General features: G+C 25.6%; 1 protein-coding gene across 8 annotated transcripts in view; it reads left to right on the forward strand.

The window, feature by feature from the left end:
* LOC114127873 (AMP deaminase 2) overlaps nucleotides 1-13,593 on the forward strand; it is a 29,423-nt gene extending 15,830 nt beyond the window's left edge. For 6 of the 8 annotated variants that reach the window (XM_027992216.2, XM_027992217.2, XM_027992214.2 and 3 more), the window contains 12 exons: nucleotides 865-1,129; nucleotides 5,845-6,145; nucleotides 6,454-6,600; nucleotides 7,581-7,794; nucleotides 8,768-8,897; nucleotides 9,012-9,197; nucleotides 10,899-11,194; nucleotides 11,397-11,510; nucleotides 11,878-12,054; nucleotides 12,336-12,630; nucleotides 12,832-12,942; nucleotides 13,014-13,593. In XM_027992216.2, coding sequence (XP_027848017.2) covers nucleotides 865-1,129; nucleotides 5,845-6,145; nucleotides 6,454-6,600; nucleotides 7,581-7,794; nucleotides 8,768-8,897; nucleotides 9,012-9,197; nucleotides 10,899-11,194; nucleotides 11,397-11,510; nucleotides 11,878-12,054; nucleotides 12,336-12,630; nucleotides 12,832-12,942; nucleotides 13,014-13,214 — 2,437 coding nt within the window. In that variant the 3' untranslated portion in view covers nucleotides 13,215-13,593. The remainder of the gene's footprint in view (nucleotides 1-864; nucleotides 1,130-5,844; nucleotides 6,146-6,453; nucleotides 6,601-7,580; nucleotides 7,795-8,767; nucleotides 8,898-9,011; nucleotides 9,198-10,898; nucleotides 11,195-11,396; nucleotides 11,511-11,877; nucleotides 12,055-12,335; nucleotides 12,631-12,831; nucleotides 12,943-13,013) is intronic. The other 2 variants (XM_027992215.2, XM_027992218.2) reach the window with 2 other exon arrangements.
* The last annotated feature ends 3,295 nt before the right edge of the window (nucleotides 13,594-16,888 follow it).

Here is a 16,888-nt window from a genome sequence, read left to right on the forward strand (position 1 = left end):
TTATTAATGTTAAAAAATTTTAAATTTTAAACGTTTTTATACAGCCTAAAAGTTGGAAAATTAAATTTTCATATTTAAATGTATTAAATATTACTTTTTATAGTTTTTAATCAAGATAATTTAATTAGATAATGAGAGATATTGAATACATATATCAATTTTAATGAATTACTTAGACAATTTGTTTTTACTAGTTAATTATTAGTTTATAAATTATAAGTATAACAATGCAATTTATTTATAATTTAATATTTGAACTTTTGGACTCTAAATAAAAGTAGTTTTAATTTAGCAGGAGATATGAGAAATGAGATGCATATCGTCGTGTTTTTTATTTATTTATTGTTTTCATCAAATGACTAGACCATTAATAACAAAATGGTACTTTGGTAATAGTGATTATTGATTATGTTATTTTATATCATGTTACTTATGCTCACTAATCACATAAATTAATATTTAACAAAATACAAAAATAAGTGTTGTTTTAAAAGAATATTGAAATTAGGTATCAAATGCAAATTACTATAGGTATCGGATAATAATTTTAAATTTATTTATTGTGGTCTTTGACCGCCAGCTTATAATTATGTTTTATTGTCGTCTTGTTACACTCGCGTTCGGTGGTTCACTCAGATAAAATTAATTAATGTTCAGAAAATAACTTTTGATTTTTGTAATGCATATGTTAATGTTCTTTTTTTGAGATCGTTTTTGTTGCTAAACTTCTGTAATTGTCAATACTGCCAGGATTAACTAAAAATTTGTATTTATTTTCTTTTAAACAGTGTTAAAAAACACATTTAACATAATAATATAATAAATTATTTTTTTGATTTTTTTCAATTAATTTGAACTATTTAGTCTGGCAAAAGAAATGGACGAAAAACGAGCTGCCGCAGCAGCTTTAGGATATCCACAGTCAACTATGAACAAAGATGACCGGCAATTGTATGGAGATGGTATATCAATTTCAGCGCCATCGTCAACTACAGCGGGAATCGAGAAACAAATACCATCATCCGCTGGTGGACAATGGCAACAAAATCTAACAGAAAACAATGAGGGGCAATATGATTTTGTACCACATTTTCAACGAGTTAGCATTGGTGGAGAAGATAACAATGGGGTAATTATTTAATGAATAAGTCATATTATAATTCACATATTATTATAATATTAAGTTAAACAATTTTACTGTATGGATTAGTAACTTACGTATTGAACATATACAATCTAATGTATATTATTTTTTTAAAGCAGTAGTATCTATTCAATAATATCTTATGTATTTGAAGATAATATTTATCTCTCAAAGTATACATTAAAAATATTATAAATTGTGGGTGACATTGATTTGCTATCTTTTTTTTTTAAAAAAAAACTTTCAAAAATTGACACTTAATTTAAATATTATTTTTATCCACTTCAAAAAATGTCTAAGAAATATAGTTATTTTAAATTGAGTAGGTAGTTTATACAACGGTAAAATGTATTTCAACATAAAATAACTATATAAAATTTATTCGTTCAGAACCCAAAAGAATATTCAGTACTGAGGTGATAAGTATTTATTATTAGTTTTATTTCTACCCTTTGGCTTATTTTTATTTTATTTTACTATTTTAATTAACAATTTAAATTTATTAAAATAGCTTATGATATCTTATATTCGTATCTATTATTAAGAATAAAAATCTTAAATAAGTAACTGTCACTAGTATCACACCTAACACAACTCATTATATTTTTCAAGAGAAACAAAACATTGGATAATGACTTATTTTTTGGGTAGATGATACTTATTAAGACGACTTATGTAATTTAATATAGCTAAATAATATGATAGAATATAAACAAAAACCAACTATTTGAAACAATACATTTTTTCAAACTTCTATAAAAAGTACTATAACTCGTAATAACGTATACCTATTTATTAACAAGAATAGTTTTTTAATCAGCTAATTATTAACAATTATTAACTATAAAACAATTTACAATTAATTATTAAAGTTATGTTGAGTTTTAGTTTTAGTAAATTAACAATAAAATAAAATATTAACTTGTATTCTTCCTTAAAATAACACCAACCTACTGTTTATATTTTATTATTAGCTATTAATTAAATTATATTATATTTATATCCTATTAATACTATGTTATTATAACTATATATATGTCGATAAACATTAAATTACGACATATTATAATACCCATTTAATATAATATACTAATTCCACAGGAAAGCGAATTACATTTTTTTTTTTTTTAATTAAACGGCGATTGTAAGATCTATTGTATTAACTGGCTTTTATCGGTAGTTAATTTAGAGAAGACTTAAAACAATAAAAAACAAACCTCTTTGAACCCATATACGGTTCCTGAACAATATTGATTATTATTGCTGTAGTTAGTAATTAATAAGTATGAATCATATAATATAAATTAATTTACTATGAGATGTTTAGCAAACCCTTTAATAACAAGAATGGTCTTAATACGATAATAAAATAATCATATAATACTTAATTTTATGAACTTTATTTTACAGAATTTATTTATAATAATAAACAAATAAGAAATAATAAAAATAAATAAAAACTAGGCTTGTGATAAAGATTAAGAGTTACAAATTTTTAAAAGTATAGATTATAATTTTATAAAACTAATACTCAAATCCAATACAAAAATATACAAATAGCTACAGTTACTAAATTGAAATAGCATATTATCTACCATTAAATTATTAGGTTTTTAAAATTAAAATTATATTTTTTTTAAAAGTTATGAAAATAATATTATAGTAATACACCATAGGTATACATTTACACATAACCAAATACTTCAATAAGAAAACAATTTTTAATTAATATTTTCTAAACTGTAAGAATTTTATTGTATGTATAATTTAAATACCAAAATATTGGCAAGTGGGTACTGATCTGTTTTACATTAGGTGTGAAGTGGGTCACTATTGGGTGTGTTAAATTTGAATTCAATGATATATCACTATATACGCGGGTTTCTCCCGGGCGTTTATCCAATCTACCGTCGGAAAAAATTGACGGAGGTTGTCTGTGACCAGAAACAGACGGTGCGAGGATAGCGCACAACTAGACCAGGTGGGCAGCGGTGGATCTAGGCCGGCGTCCGGGTACGGATTTATCCGGTGCTCGTGGTCCATAGATGACGCGCGGCCGCTGATCCGTTGGATTATTCTGGCGTTCAGCGGTCGTGAATCTTTAGCACAGCGCTAATAGAAGGTCCGCGGTTGTAACCGGAAGGAATCAAACTCGGGAGTCCTCGTGTATACGATAAACGATTTTTAGCGGAGATAGTCTGTCGGCCTATATCACTAAATATATATTTTTTTGATATATTTTTTTGATATAAATATTAAAGTTATTTATTATTACGTATAATATATATTCAAACCATATTATATCAGTTTATATAATTCAAAATTTAATAACATTTTTATGTAAATACCGTAAAAAGTAAAAAGCGGGCAAGTGGGTACCGTTCTGCTGTACATTAGGGGGTGGGGTGGACCTCGGACTAGGGTAGGTTAAATTTGAATGAAATGATAGGTATCATTGTATACGAAAAACGATTTTGAACGAAGATGATTTGTCAGCTTAGGATTTAATTTCCAGTGGTTGATGAAAAAGGTGGTTTATGTTTTAATGGCCTGAATACACCAAAATTTAAGTTCTTTTATAATTATTGTAAGCTAAACTTATGAAAAATCTTGTATTAAATTTTCAACTCTAAGCTAACTGTACAAACATTGTTATGAATTATACCTACAAAATAATTTGCAAATATTCATAATTTTGACGAATTTTTGTCAAAATTTGAACTTCAAATGCTAATAAAAAAAAATTGTGCTTATGTATTCTTATAATTTTTTAATCACTATAAGAATAACATATGAGGAACTTTGTATAAAATTTTCAAGTATTTTGAATGGGCCAAAAAACTTTTATTGACACTTCAAAAAAATTTTTCAGAAAAATTGAAAATTTCAGTTGTCTATAAATAGCTCAAAAAAAAACTCAAAATATTTTAAAAATTAAATCATGTAAAGAAAATGCCAATCTAAATAACTGGTACAATTTTCAAGTATCTACGACTTATACTTTTTGAATAATAACAAATATTTAAAATCGTTTGAGGATAAATCGTTATCGTTACGCGATTTCGTAAAAATTTAAAATTCAAACGCACTTAAAATTTTTCCAATAATGATATTTCGAGTTTTCTCTATAGCTACTTGAAGAAAAACCTATGGAAAACTTAGTGTTGTATTTTTAATCCTTAGTTATAAACACAAAACATTTTATGATTTTTCAACTTCAAAATTACTTGCAAATTTTCGCGTTTTCGACAGATTTCGTAAAAAATTGAACTATAAACGCTTAAAAAAAAAATTGTGACTAACGATTTTTACATTTTTTTTAGCTACAATAAGAACAACTCATAAGGAATCTTGTATTAAATTTTCAAGTTTTTTTGGTCATCCAACATTTTTTTACCGGCACTTCAAAAAAAAATTCGCATAAAAATCGAAAATTTCAGTGGTCTATAAATAACTCAAAAAAAGTCAATTTTGAAAATTTAACTGTATATAGATAACAATAACATAAACATTTAGTGAAAATTTCAAGTATTTACGGTGATTAGTTTTTGAATTACAACCATATTATAAAAAAATCGATTCGGTCGAAAACTGGATTTGCGTAAAAATTCCCGTTTTTCCGTAATTTTTTTTTTGTTTTTCTCGATTTTTTTGAAAACTGTAAGAAAATGTTTACTTTTTACCTGTATAATGTACCAAGGATATTCACTTTTCCATCGGAAACCACCCCCGAAGTTTGAAATTGAAGCATTATTTCGACTAGTTATGCTGTACACAGACACACAAAAAAAAAAACATACATCATTGTAAAATCAATACATTCATCACTCCGTTCAGAGTCTAAAATAAATTCATCGTATAAAAAGATTAAAAATGTTATTACTCATTAATAATGAGTCATTATGTATAGTAAAATTCATTATAATAAACTATGTATGAAAGTTAAAAAAAAGCTTTATTAAGTAGTAATTTTTTTTCGATATTTACTTATAAATTGTCCGAACTATAACTTTTAAATTTAACTGGAACTGATGCAAAACTTAATATTTTAAATCGAGATGTCGTTCCAATATGTTCTAGTCTATTTCGAGTACGGTGTTTAATTCAAATAATACACAAGAATAAAGGATATAATATATTAGTAAATACTTCAAATTATCAAAAATAAAATAATCATTTGTGTATTCATTATTTTAAAATTAAATCATAAAACATTTTGGTACTTGTAATGATCTATATAATATTTGTATTATAGTTTTGTGCGTACAGCTTATTTTTCTGGTAGGTAACTGATAATCCCACGTGCACAGTAACTAACAAAAATAATATTTTGACTCTTTTGCGTTGCACTGTGTACTGTGTAGCTGTAAAAAAAAGAATTGTTTTAATAACATTGATGACCATGGGCAAATAGGAAATAATTTTGGAGGGGGTTTTGGTTTAGATATACATTAAATTTAATCCACAATATATATTTTAAATTTGTTTTTTTTTAATTTCGGTGGGTGTTTGAACACCCAAAACACCCCCCTTATCTACTCCCATGACGGTGACATTAGTTATAATATGATGGAAACAGCTGCGGAATATATAATATATATTTATTTTGTAAATTAAAGTATTTTTTTAACTTGATTGTAATTTATTTTATTCCGGTACCATTTTTTCTAAGTCTATGACCGATAAATTTTCTCACGCAGGTTCCTTTGGAAGATTTGCATTGGTCATCGCAACAACTTATGGAAGCGTTACACATTAGAGAACGTTATATGCGAGTGTCACATCAATCTTTTCCAAACATTACGTCAAAGTTTTTTCACAAAAAGCACCCCAAGCAACAAGGAGATCCATCGTCACCATCATCGAGCAACGCTTCGGCGCTTCACTCAGCAGACAGCGTTACTGACGTGTCCGCTGGTGGCGATTCGAATAGATCGGAAATCAGACAGCCTTATCCCAGCGCCCGAGTGATCAAGCACGAAGACCGTCAATCAATCGCCGGTATGTCTCGTAACCATAGTGCAATTTAGCATAGTGGACATTTATTTAATATCAACTGCAATTAATATACCTAATCAATGTCTGTAGGTTTCTATTTACAACAGAATAAAATATTATACATAGGTGCTGTCGGGCGTGTGAGAAAGTGAGATTACCATACTACCAGTTATAAATATTTATTTTAGAATATTATTTATTACGGTTTTCCAATTGCGCGTACCTATGCACACATTGCCAGTTATATGTGCATATAATAACTACAATTTAAATATTATGTGTGTTTGTGTTGTGTGTATATATGTGTACAGATATCCGGAAACGAGTCTCTGTTTCTGATCTAGGAACGCCACAATCTAGGAAATCGTCGTATAACCCGTGGGCTGACCGACGAAGTTCGACCATGGATGACGCGTTTACCGACCAACTATTATTCGACATTGCGTACGGCCAATACGGTGCGTGCGTGCGTGTTTGATGGACGATCTGATATATAATAATATACTTATTACAAGAATCGTTCAATTTGTGTATTATGTGTGTTGGTGTGCTTGTGCAACAATTTGTTTATACCTACTCTGATGCATTAACATAATATAAACGCGATTAAAAAAAAAAAAAAATGCTCTAATAGAAAAAATTGTAAGACTCGTGTAGCATTAGCAATATTTGTTTTTGTATTTTTTTTTTTTTTTATTGAACACTAGAATATACATGTCGCCTATAATACATAGATCAGTAATACTAAATTATGGTTTTTTTGTTTACTTAAGCATATCACACTGCCACCGCGTGTAGTGAAAATATAGTTTCGTGTATAATAATATATTATATAACACTGCAGCCGCCGCATAACTATTTTGTATACCAACAAAATACATGCGAATAATTTCCGCACGCTCGTAGTAATTAAACTGTTCGTTAATTGTTCAAAATCATTGTTTTTAACGAAACCTCATATTTAATACATGTACAATGATAATAGAATTAAATGCATTATTATTATCAAAATAAGGCGAGGATTGCTCTTCGAATTTTTTCTAACAATATATGTTTTTATTTAAAGTAACATCATCAGTAATCAGTGTATTATATGTATGTATACACAATAATATATGTATATTATATATATCAACAAACCAACAGCATACATTGTCTAGTAATATATATAATATACCATAGAAATTATACTAAATTGGTCTACCTTAGTGGCTTAGTATAAGGTCTATGATATTATGTACATACGTATACATATACGTGTATCTCGCACGCTCTAAATTACAACTTATTGTTTGTTTTTGTTCACCGAATAATTTTTATTTTGTCTACAGCTACTATATATATACAGGACATTGTTAATAACTGCATACCTATCCGTATATCATTTCTATTAAATTGAATTTGCAAAAAATTTACGGGCGTTTATTTTGTATGACAGACCATCCGGTGCATCCGCCAGCCAGCGTTGGTGACCCATGGCAGTGCGACTTTCCGCCATCGCTGGGCTTCACAATTCGTGCACGGGATGGCGTATTTCAAATGTACAGCAGTCCCGACTCTGAGATTCCAGTTCAAGGATTCCCATATCCTAATTTGGAGACATTTTGTCGGGATATGCAACGGCTGTGCACAATGATATCTGATGGACCATTGTAAGTAACAACAGCGATATGTTCTAACCAGTCTATAACCCGACTGTAGTACCGAATATGTTCTTATTGTTAAGTTGGCGCATTAGTGAATATATTTTCTCTGTCTAATACACGTAGAATATAGTAATAAAAACCACTCTCTGTATTTCACTTATTGTGATTATATTATTAAAATTAAGGTAATATCATTAATCATTAGCTATTATAATAACAAAAATTAATTACATTTTGTTTGTTAGTTATTTGTATTTATTAATAACTTCTTTAAAAATAAAAATATTAAAAAAAAGCTTCTGACATAACAACACACACAATTGCATTCTTTATAGATTATTTTTATAATATCTTAATTTCAAAAATGTAATTACAGTGATTGAAATCCGATGAGAGATTTTATCTATATATGTTACACGAGTGTATACAGAGAAAACTATTATACTGGTCTACCATCTTTACTACAAACAGAAAACCTTAATCAAACAGTCAAAACATACTTGCGTAGTCTACAGGCTAGTATAATGACCGTGAGATAATAATTGAAGAACTATAGTTAAGCATTTTGTTCGATGGAACTTAATTTATGTTTAGTTAAATGCTTTTAGCTTTTATACCTACATTTTTTTTTAAATTCATAATTAAAGTACATAAAGTATATATATTTTACATATTGTAAATTATAATTTATAACTTTTATCTGACGGAACTCAGATAACATTTTTATCATTATAAATTCAAAATATAAATTAAACAAATTAAACATGACATATTCCACGAGATAAAATCAATGGAATACGGAAGTATATTTTTAAAAACCATAAACCGATAAATGATAACAATATAATATGTATGAAAAAATTAATGAGTTGAAAAAAAATGTAGTTAAAATATTTTTTAGTTTTCTGATTTTTATATTTTACTTCTTAAAAATCGTTATCATTGCATTCCCTTAATACATATTTTTTTTTCACTTCAGAAAATCATTTTGTTATCGTCGATTGTCTTATTTATCATCGAAATTCCAATTGCATGTACTACTAAACGAATTGAGGGAACTTGCGTCACAGAAAGCTATTCCGCATCGTGATTTCTACAATATTAGAAAGGTACTTATTAAACAAACATTTGATCATATAAAATTTACTCTAAAGTTTATTTTCAATATTAATTAATTTATTAATCTTTCAAAGTATTTATGGGTATTATTAATTTTATGAAAGGTTGACACCCATATACATGCTGCATCGTGCATGAATCAAAAACATTTATTAAGATTCATTAAGAAAACTTTAAAAAATCATTCTGACGAAGTGGTGTCTGCTGGTGGTATGACACTTAAACAGGTTTTTGAATCAATGAAATTAACATCGTATGACTTGACCGTCGATATGTTGGATGTACACGCAGTGAGTAAAATATAATTTAAAAAAGAAAAATATAATTAATTTTTGGTGAGAACACTATAGTTAGCAAATCAGTTTACGTTTAAAACTTTCTTATAATGTATTAATGGAAATAAATCGAGAGATTGCGTTATAAAAAATTTTTCAGTTAACACTAGTGACTAGTCAATATAAAATAATATGTAGTATGCATATCAATTAGTAATTACTCATTTTAATTTGTAAATCATTACAAATTTTTAACTTATTTTTTTTATCGTATTTTTTTTTTTATCACAAGGTTATAATAACATAATGCTTAATACATATGTTTTAATTTCGGTTTTATTTATATCCGACAATTATCTATTTTTCGGATTAAAATTACTATTATTTATTATTAATTTATATCAAAATAATTGATTTAATTACAAAATGAATTTTAGCTCATAATATATATTGTTTTTCTTCTTTTTTTTATAGTGTAGTATAATTAATAAAAAGGTATATTAGAACTGATGTTAATTTAAGAATTAAATTTTAAAATCAATAACATTTTTATTTATTTGGTAAAAATAACTATTTAAGAAGTTTTAAAGAATACCATGCATGTAGGAGTAATTATTGATAGGTAGATATTATAATGATGGAGGTAAAACTAATATTCAATATTTTATTGAAAATTCTTAAATTAGAAAAAATTACTAAAACGGCATCTACTTTTTATGATTCATGGTCAGTATTGCCTATGAGAAAATATTTGATTTTTTTTTCAACTTAATTTTTTGACTTTATCGTACAATTTTAGCTGCTAAAACATTTTTTTTATGGAATACAAGATCTACTCTCATATCATGGGACGTATTATTTTATTGGAAATTGACTATTTACGTTAACTTTAGAACATACGCTGTAGTTGGTATAGTTTATAAGAACTAATAAATAATCTTATGTTAAAATGTTGGCATTGGTGTGACTAGAGATGAAACGTAAAATGTTTAAAAATATATCGTTGTTAAAAAGCTGTTGGAATATAGAATAGTAAATAATTTATTTGTAAATATATCGATATGATATAGATATAATTCATACATAACACTGGTTACTAATATAAGTCATATTACTGGGTCCAAATTGTTTTTATTTTGAACAATCACTTAGTATTATCAAGATAAAATTTCGATGAAATAATCATTGCCATTACCTTGTAAAAATATTTTGTTTTCTTTATTTTTAAAAATACATTTTTAGAATTTCTATTGAAATAAGTAATAAGTTATTTTTGTTCGAAATAATAGTTATGTGACTAAAAAATTATTTTGTGACATTACTTTAGTCAAGTTTATTTTATATACATAGGCAATACTGCCAAGTGCCAATACTTACTATAGGTATTCATTCATTTATATTTTGCCATCGTATTTTTTTTTGTCTTGTTTTACCTTCAACTTTTGACTCTGTAGTTTTTATACGATATAATAAATTTTGTTTTTCCTGTAGACTAAATTGGACCATATTATGTACTGTATACTTAATAATAATAAATCAGTGACGTAATTGAGGGCCCGTAGACCCAGCAATGCGGGGGGGATTTTTTTGTTACGCCTTTGTAATAAATACGAAAAAGCTAGAAGTTATAAAAGTGATAATTATATCACAGAAAAATATTTTAGTTTACTTGATCTTTGGTAATATTGATTATCTTTTTATAAATTTTTTTCTCAGGACCGCAACACGTTTCATAGATTTGATAAATTTAATTCCAAATACAACCCTATTGGAGAATCTCGTCTTAGAGAAGTATTCTTGAAAACGGATAATTATACTGGTGGTAAATATTTTGCTCGAGTAATTAATGAAGTAGCGTCTGACTTAGAAGAGTCAAAATATCAAAATGCTGAACTTCGCTTGTCAATCTACGGAAAGAGTCGTGATGAATGGGATAAACTAGCTAAATGGGCTATTTCTAATAGAGTATATTCTGACAATGTTCGATGGCTAGTTCAGATTCCACGATTGTTGTGAGTATATTTAAACAAATATATATTTTTTTTTATTGTTCTACTTGCAGTATTAACTACTTTGGGCCATTAGTTTTTTTTACAATATTTTACATTTAAATATATATTACATATACATTATTTTATTATTACAACATATATTTTAGAATTGTTATTATATAATAAATAAAGTATACATTTTATAAATTTATTTTTGTTACAGCGACATATTTAAATCGAACAATATCTTGGATAACTTCCAGCAGTTGTTGGACAATGTATTTTTGCCACTGTTTGAAGCCACTAATGATCCTAATTCACATCCAGATCTCCATAGGTAACAGATAATCATAATTATTAATGTATTAAAGTATTAACATATTTTAGACTAGAAAAGTTATTCAAAATATAAAATTAGAATATATTTTAAGTACTTATTTTGTGACTTAATATTTAAAATATGAAATACTAAAAAAAAAAACAAGTAGGTATATTTTTATATTAATTTTTATGGGGATTTATTTGTTAAAAATATCTGCTATCAGTTTATAAATTAATATTGAATTATCCATAACATATTATCTATATTTTTCATTTTTATAGAATGATTGAGATTAGTTTTTAGTAAATATTAGGAATATTAGAAATATATCCAATAGCTATTATTTTTTTATTAAATTTTTTATCATAATATTTTTTTTTAGATTTTTACAACATGTTGTTGGATTTGATAGTGTTGATGATGAATCAAAACCAGAAAATCCATTTGTTGATCGAGATGTTCCCAAACCAGCACAATGGAGAGAAACTGATAATCCACCATATGCATATTATCAATACTATATGTATGCCAACATGACTGTACTTAATCATCTCAGAATGTAAGTTATTGAAAAATTGAATGTAAAAAATTTTTTTATATCTAAATAAATTATAGTTGTGTGAATAAATAAATTATCATTAGTTCTATCAAGTTTTCTGCAACTAAAGAACAATTAAATTTTTAGTTTAATAAATAATACTTTTAAGTATGTATTACTTTTAAAAGTGATTTGGATATTATTGTTGTTAAACAACATTTTAAACATTTATTTTATATTTATTGCAATTTTTCTTTTATAATAAATTTAATATAGTTAGTTTGACTTATTGTTTTTATTAGCAAACAAGGTTTCAACACATTCGTGCTAAGACCTCATTGTGGTGAAGCAGGAGCTGTACAACATTTGGTGTGTGGTTTTATGATGGCTGAAAATATATCACATGGACTACTCTTAAGAAAAGTGCCTGTACTCCAATATTTGTATTATGTTGCCCAAATTGGTATAGCCATGTCACCATTGTCAAACAATTCGTTGTTTTTGAATTACCATCGTAATCCATTACCCGAATATTTGGCTCGTGGTTTGGTTATCAGTCTGTCAACAGATGACCCGCTGCAGTTTCATTTTACTAAGGTTAAAATCTTTTTTTTTTCAATTTGCTTTAAGTTTTATTTTTAAATCAATGAGTACCAACACAATATTATAATGTTTAAAAGTATTTAGTTTTTACGATTTAATCTATTCTGTTGGTAACTTTTTCTATTCATTAAGAAGAAAAACAATTTTATTCGATAATATGTTGAATATGTTATGTATATAATTGTACTGTTTTAGGAACCGTTAATGGAAGAATATTCTATTGCTGCGCAGGTATGGAAATTATCAGCGTGTGACATGAGCGAGTTGGCTCGAAACTCTGTATTGATGTCTGGATTCCCTCATAGGGTTTGTTGCTTATCATTATATATATGATGTATAATATATATATTTTTAACATTTATATGATTTTTATGCAGATTAAGCAGTACTGGTTAGGACCAAATTACACTAAAGAAGGTGTGGCAGGAAATGACATATCAAGAACTAACGTCCCAGATATACGAGTAGCATACCGCAATGAAACTCTTTTAGACGAGTTAGCAGTCATATTTGGTTCCATTCCGACAAATTCGACAGCGAATACAAGCAGTGCGACATCTGCAGGGGCTAGTTCATAAATCTATACATATTAGTTGTACTAGATAGAAACAACATACATTATATTCTATGTTCTAAGACATTGTATTCCATGGTTTGTTTGTTCTAACAAACTAAAATCATATTATTATTAATTATTATTATCTTTATACTATTATTATTATTATTTTTTTTTTGTGACTATTGAATTTAAATGAATTAGGCAAGTCTAGTGTTATACTTAAATTTTTATGATCCAAGTAGATCATTTTTATTATTCAATTATTTTATTGTGTGTAACAATTATTTACGAATATACTTTATTTCAATGAGTACCAATAATAATCCTATTCTGTCTGTATCCGTAAAGTATGACTATAATACTTACAAATAATAAAGGGCTATAAATATAATTATAAACTGTTAAATGTAATTTATACTTAGTTGTTTTTATTACAACTATTTATGACTATATACCTTTCGTCTTTCCTACAAAATTGTAAAATAATAATATTAGATCAGTGGTTCCAAAAATTTTTTTTCACAGTGCCTATTTTAAGATCAAATTCAGCCACGATGCCCTGCTGTGAATACCATAAAAGACAGAACAAAAAAAAATTCTATTATTTTAAATTATTTATTATGAGCCGTAGACCGCGGTGTCCTTAGAAAGTGATTGCGGTGCCCTAAGTGCACCATGGTGCACAGTTTAGGAACCGCTGTAGTATTAGATTATTCTTAGTAGTCATTGTAATATTGCGAATACAATATACATAACACAATATAATACATACAATATAAATTATAACTACTCATCTATTGATTTATCGTAATTGTATCTTTTATAAAATTTTTCATTAAATTGAATGTTATATATCAGGGGTGGCCAAACTTCGGGTTGCATCTTATCGTAACATTTATACAAAGACAATTTTTTAATATGAGTATGTATTTAAAACAATGTAATATTTTATTGAATTTCAATATATATTATAATAGGAAAAAATTACAAAAAAATATAGTGTTCTCGATATAATTAATTTTTAAAATGTATTTTTTAATTTTTTATTATTAATTATTGTCTTGTTTGTTATATATATATATAATAATACGACCTTTTTTTCTATTTCGTCTCTTCCATATTTATTAATATATTGGGTGGCTCGCTAATCTCTTTTCACTGGCCACCCCTGTTATATATATATATCCATCTTGATTATGTATACATATTTTATTTGAGTTATCAGAGATCTATACTAACTTAATCCTATATTTCTTTAATCTTCAAACTTATAAATAATTATAAGTAAAGTTAAGAGTTTAACTTATACAAGTAAATAATATATGACAAGTTAAAAACATGGTCAAATATCCTTTTTAATTTATCCAATACATTTTGCTGAGTGCTTAGGACATTTTTTTTTATTTTATTTAATTTAATATTATTTTGTAAAGTCTAAAACAAACTATTATAATATATTATTCGCATATTATCGTAATAATATATTGTACGATTTTTAATTACACGGCGTCTTGGATATGCTATTTAGCTACACCAATGCCATATGGATTCATTATAGATGACGTGCTGCTCTGGCGATATAATGTGTAGATTTTCACAAAAATTTTTTTCTATTAATTGCGCCGATTTATACCAAACATTAATAATTGATAAATTGTTTTTTAAAAACCACAGTTTGTATAAATGCTCATCAAAAAAAGCTTTCAAATTAACGAAATAATAAACAAGAATAAATAATAATAATTATTATTATTACCTGATACACAGTTAAAAATAAATAAATATTAATCTAAAAGTTTTAATTCAGTAATAAACATTGTATGTATTGAATGTATAATTTCAAGAACTTATGATAAAATTATTTGCTACAGAAATGAAATGATTTACTTATATTTAAATTTCCATAAGTTAAAACATAATATGGATTGACCATACCTAATTAATTCATAAAATATATATAATTTGAAAAAAATGATTTGAAATTATATGAAAATACATTTTAATAACAAATTATGTAATTATTATAAACAAACAATTTACAATTTAAATTAGATAAATCGATTTGTTTTTGATTGTCTAATAAAAAAGAAAAAATTTAAAGTATTTTTTTAAATAAAGGCGAAAAAAACTAAGGGAAAACGGGAATATATATGCAAAACCAGTATTTTAAAAATATCGATTTTATTAGCATTTTTTATTTATGATAATATTTTCAAAATATTTTTATATTCATTTTTTAGTTATTTAAAATTTGATATATATATTTTTTTTTTATAATTATCAATAAAACATATTTGAAATTCAAAATAACTAGAAGTACGTAAGTTCTCCATAATTTGTTATTAGTGAAATAAAAAAAATTGAGAATGAATTTATAATAATTTTTTTTTATAATTTACAAAATTGTATATTATCTTTTAAAATAACTATTTTTTTTTTATCAAACGAGTTTCTTATTTTGTTGTAACTGATTGATAAACGTAAAACGATGCAAATAACCCTAGATTCAAATTTTTTCCTTGAAATTTTAATCAAATTTTTATATTAGCATTTTATACGTCATGATATAAATAAATGGTGAGATAATTATACAACCAATAAAATAATATTAATTTTATCAAAAACTGTGTTTTAGTAACAACTCCGGTTTTCACCATTTTTTTCTCCAATTTAAAAGGACTGGAATTTTTATAAAATTTAAACTACTAACTATATTTTAATAAATAGGTACTTGATAAAATTTTACCCAAGCAATCACTCTTGAACTTGAAAAACAAAAAGTTTCTGCAATAAAGTATCTTTAAAATATAAACAAATAATAATAAAAATAAACTCATTGTTGAATTAATAAATGCATTGTTCTGTTCAGAATTTAAAATTTAACACATATATAAAATTAAGTTTGTAATTTTTTTGTCAACTGATATAAACTTAAATTATATTTTAAAAATCAATTAAAATTATCAATTTTTATGTAATAGCTATAATTTTTCTATATAGGGTTTCAAAATTATAAAATTCCAACTTTTTATACAAGCAAAAATTTAAAAAATTTAAAAAAACATTTATTTGTTTATAAATCATAAAGGTTTACGATTTAATACAAGGTTAATTATTAGTGTTCCTTTAAAAAATGTATTATCTACACGATTTTTATGCTAAAAAGATACCTTAGAATTAATTTAGATTTCGACGAATAAATCATAAATCATTGCATAAATCTAACAAATATAGGTATTCATTTTTATGCTATATCATGAAAAACGAACAAGTGGTAACCGTTCTGCTGTATTGCAGATATCCAGTATACATTTGTTCTGAGTTTAATACTGTTACGTAATGGATGTGTTAAATTTGAATAGAATGATAAAATATATATATATATATATAAATCATTTACGTACGAAAAACGATTCTGAGCAAAGACGGCTTATCAACATATTATCATATAATAAATATTAAAATTTACAATTATATAATTATTGTAGTAATTTATTTTATTGTTAGTAATATGTACCTATAATATAAACCATAAATAGACAATAGCATAAAATTATTATAAATGTTTTAAAAATGTCCATAGTGTGTTTAAAATATAGTAATAGGTAAAATATTCAAGTCACCACGAATAATATTTTTGAATTACGACAAAATAATTTAAAACGTTATTCTTATTTTAACTATCTGATATCA

This window comes from Aphis gossypii, chromosome X, assembly GCF_020184175.1.
Source record: "Aphis gossypii isolate Hap1 chromosome X, ASM2018417v2, whole genome shotgun sequence".
Taxonomy (NCBI): domain Eukaryota; kingdom Metazoa; phylum Arthropoda; class Insecta; order Hemiptera; family Aphididae; genus Aphis; species Aphis gossypii.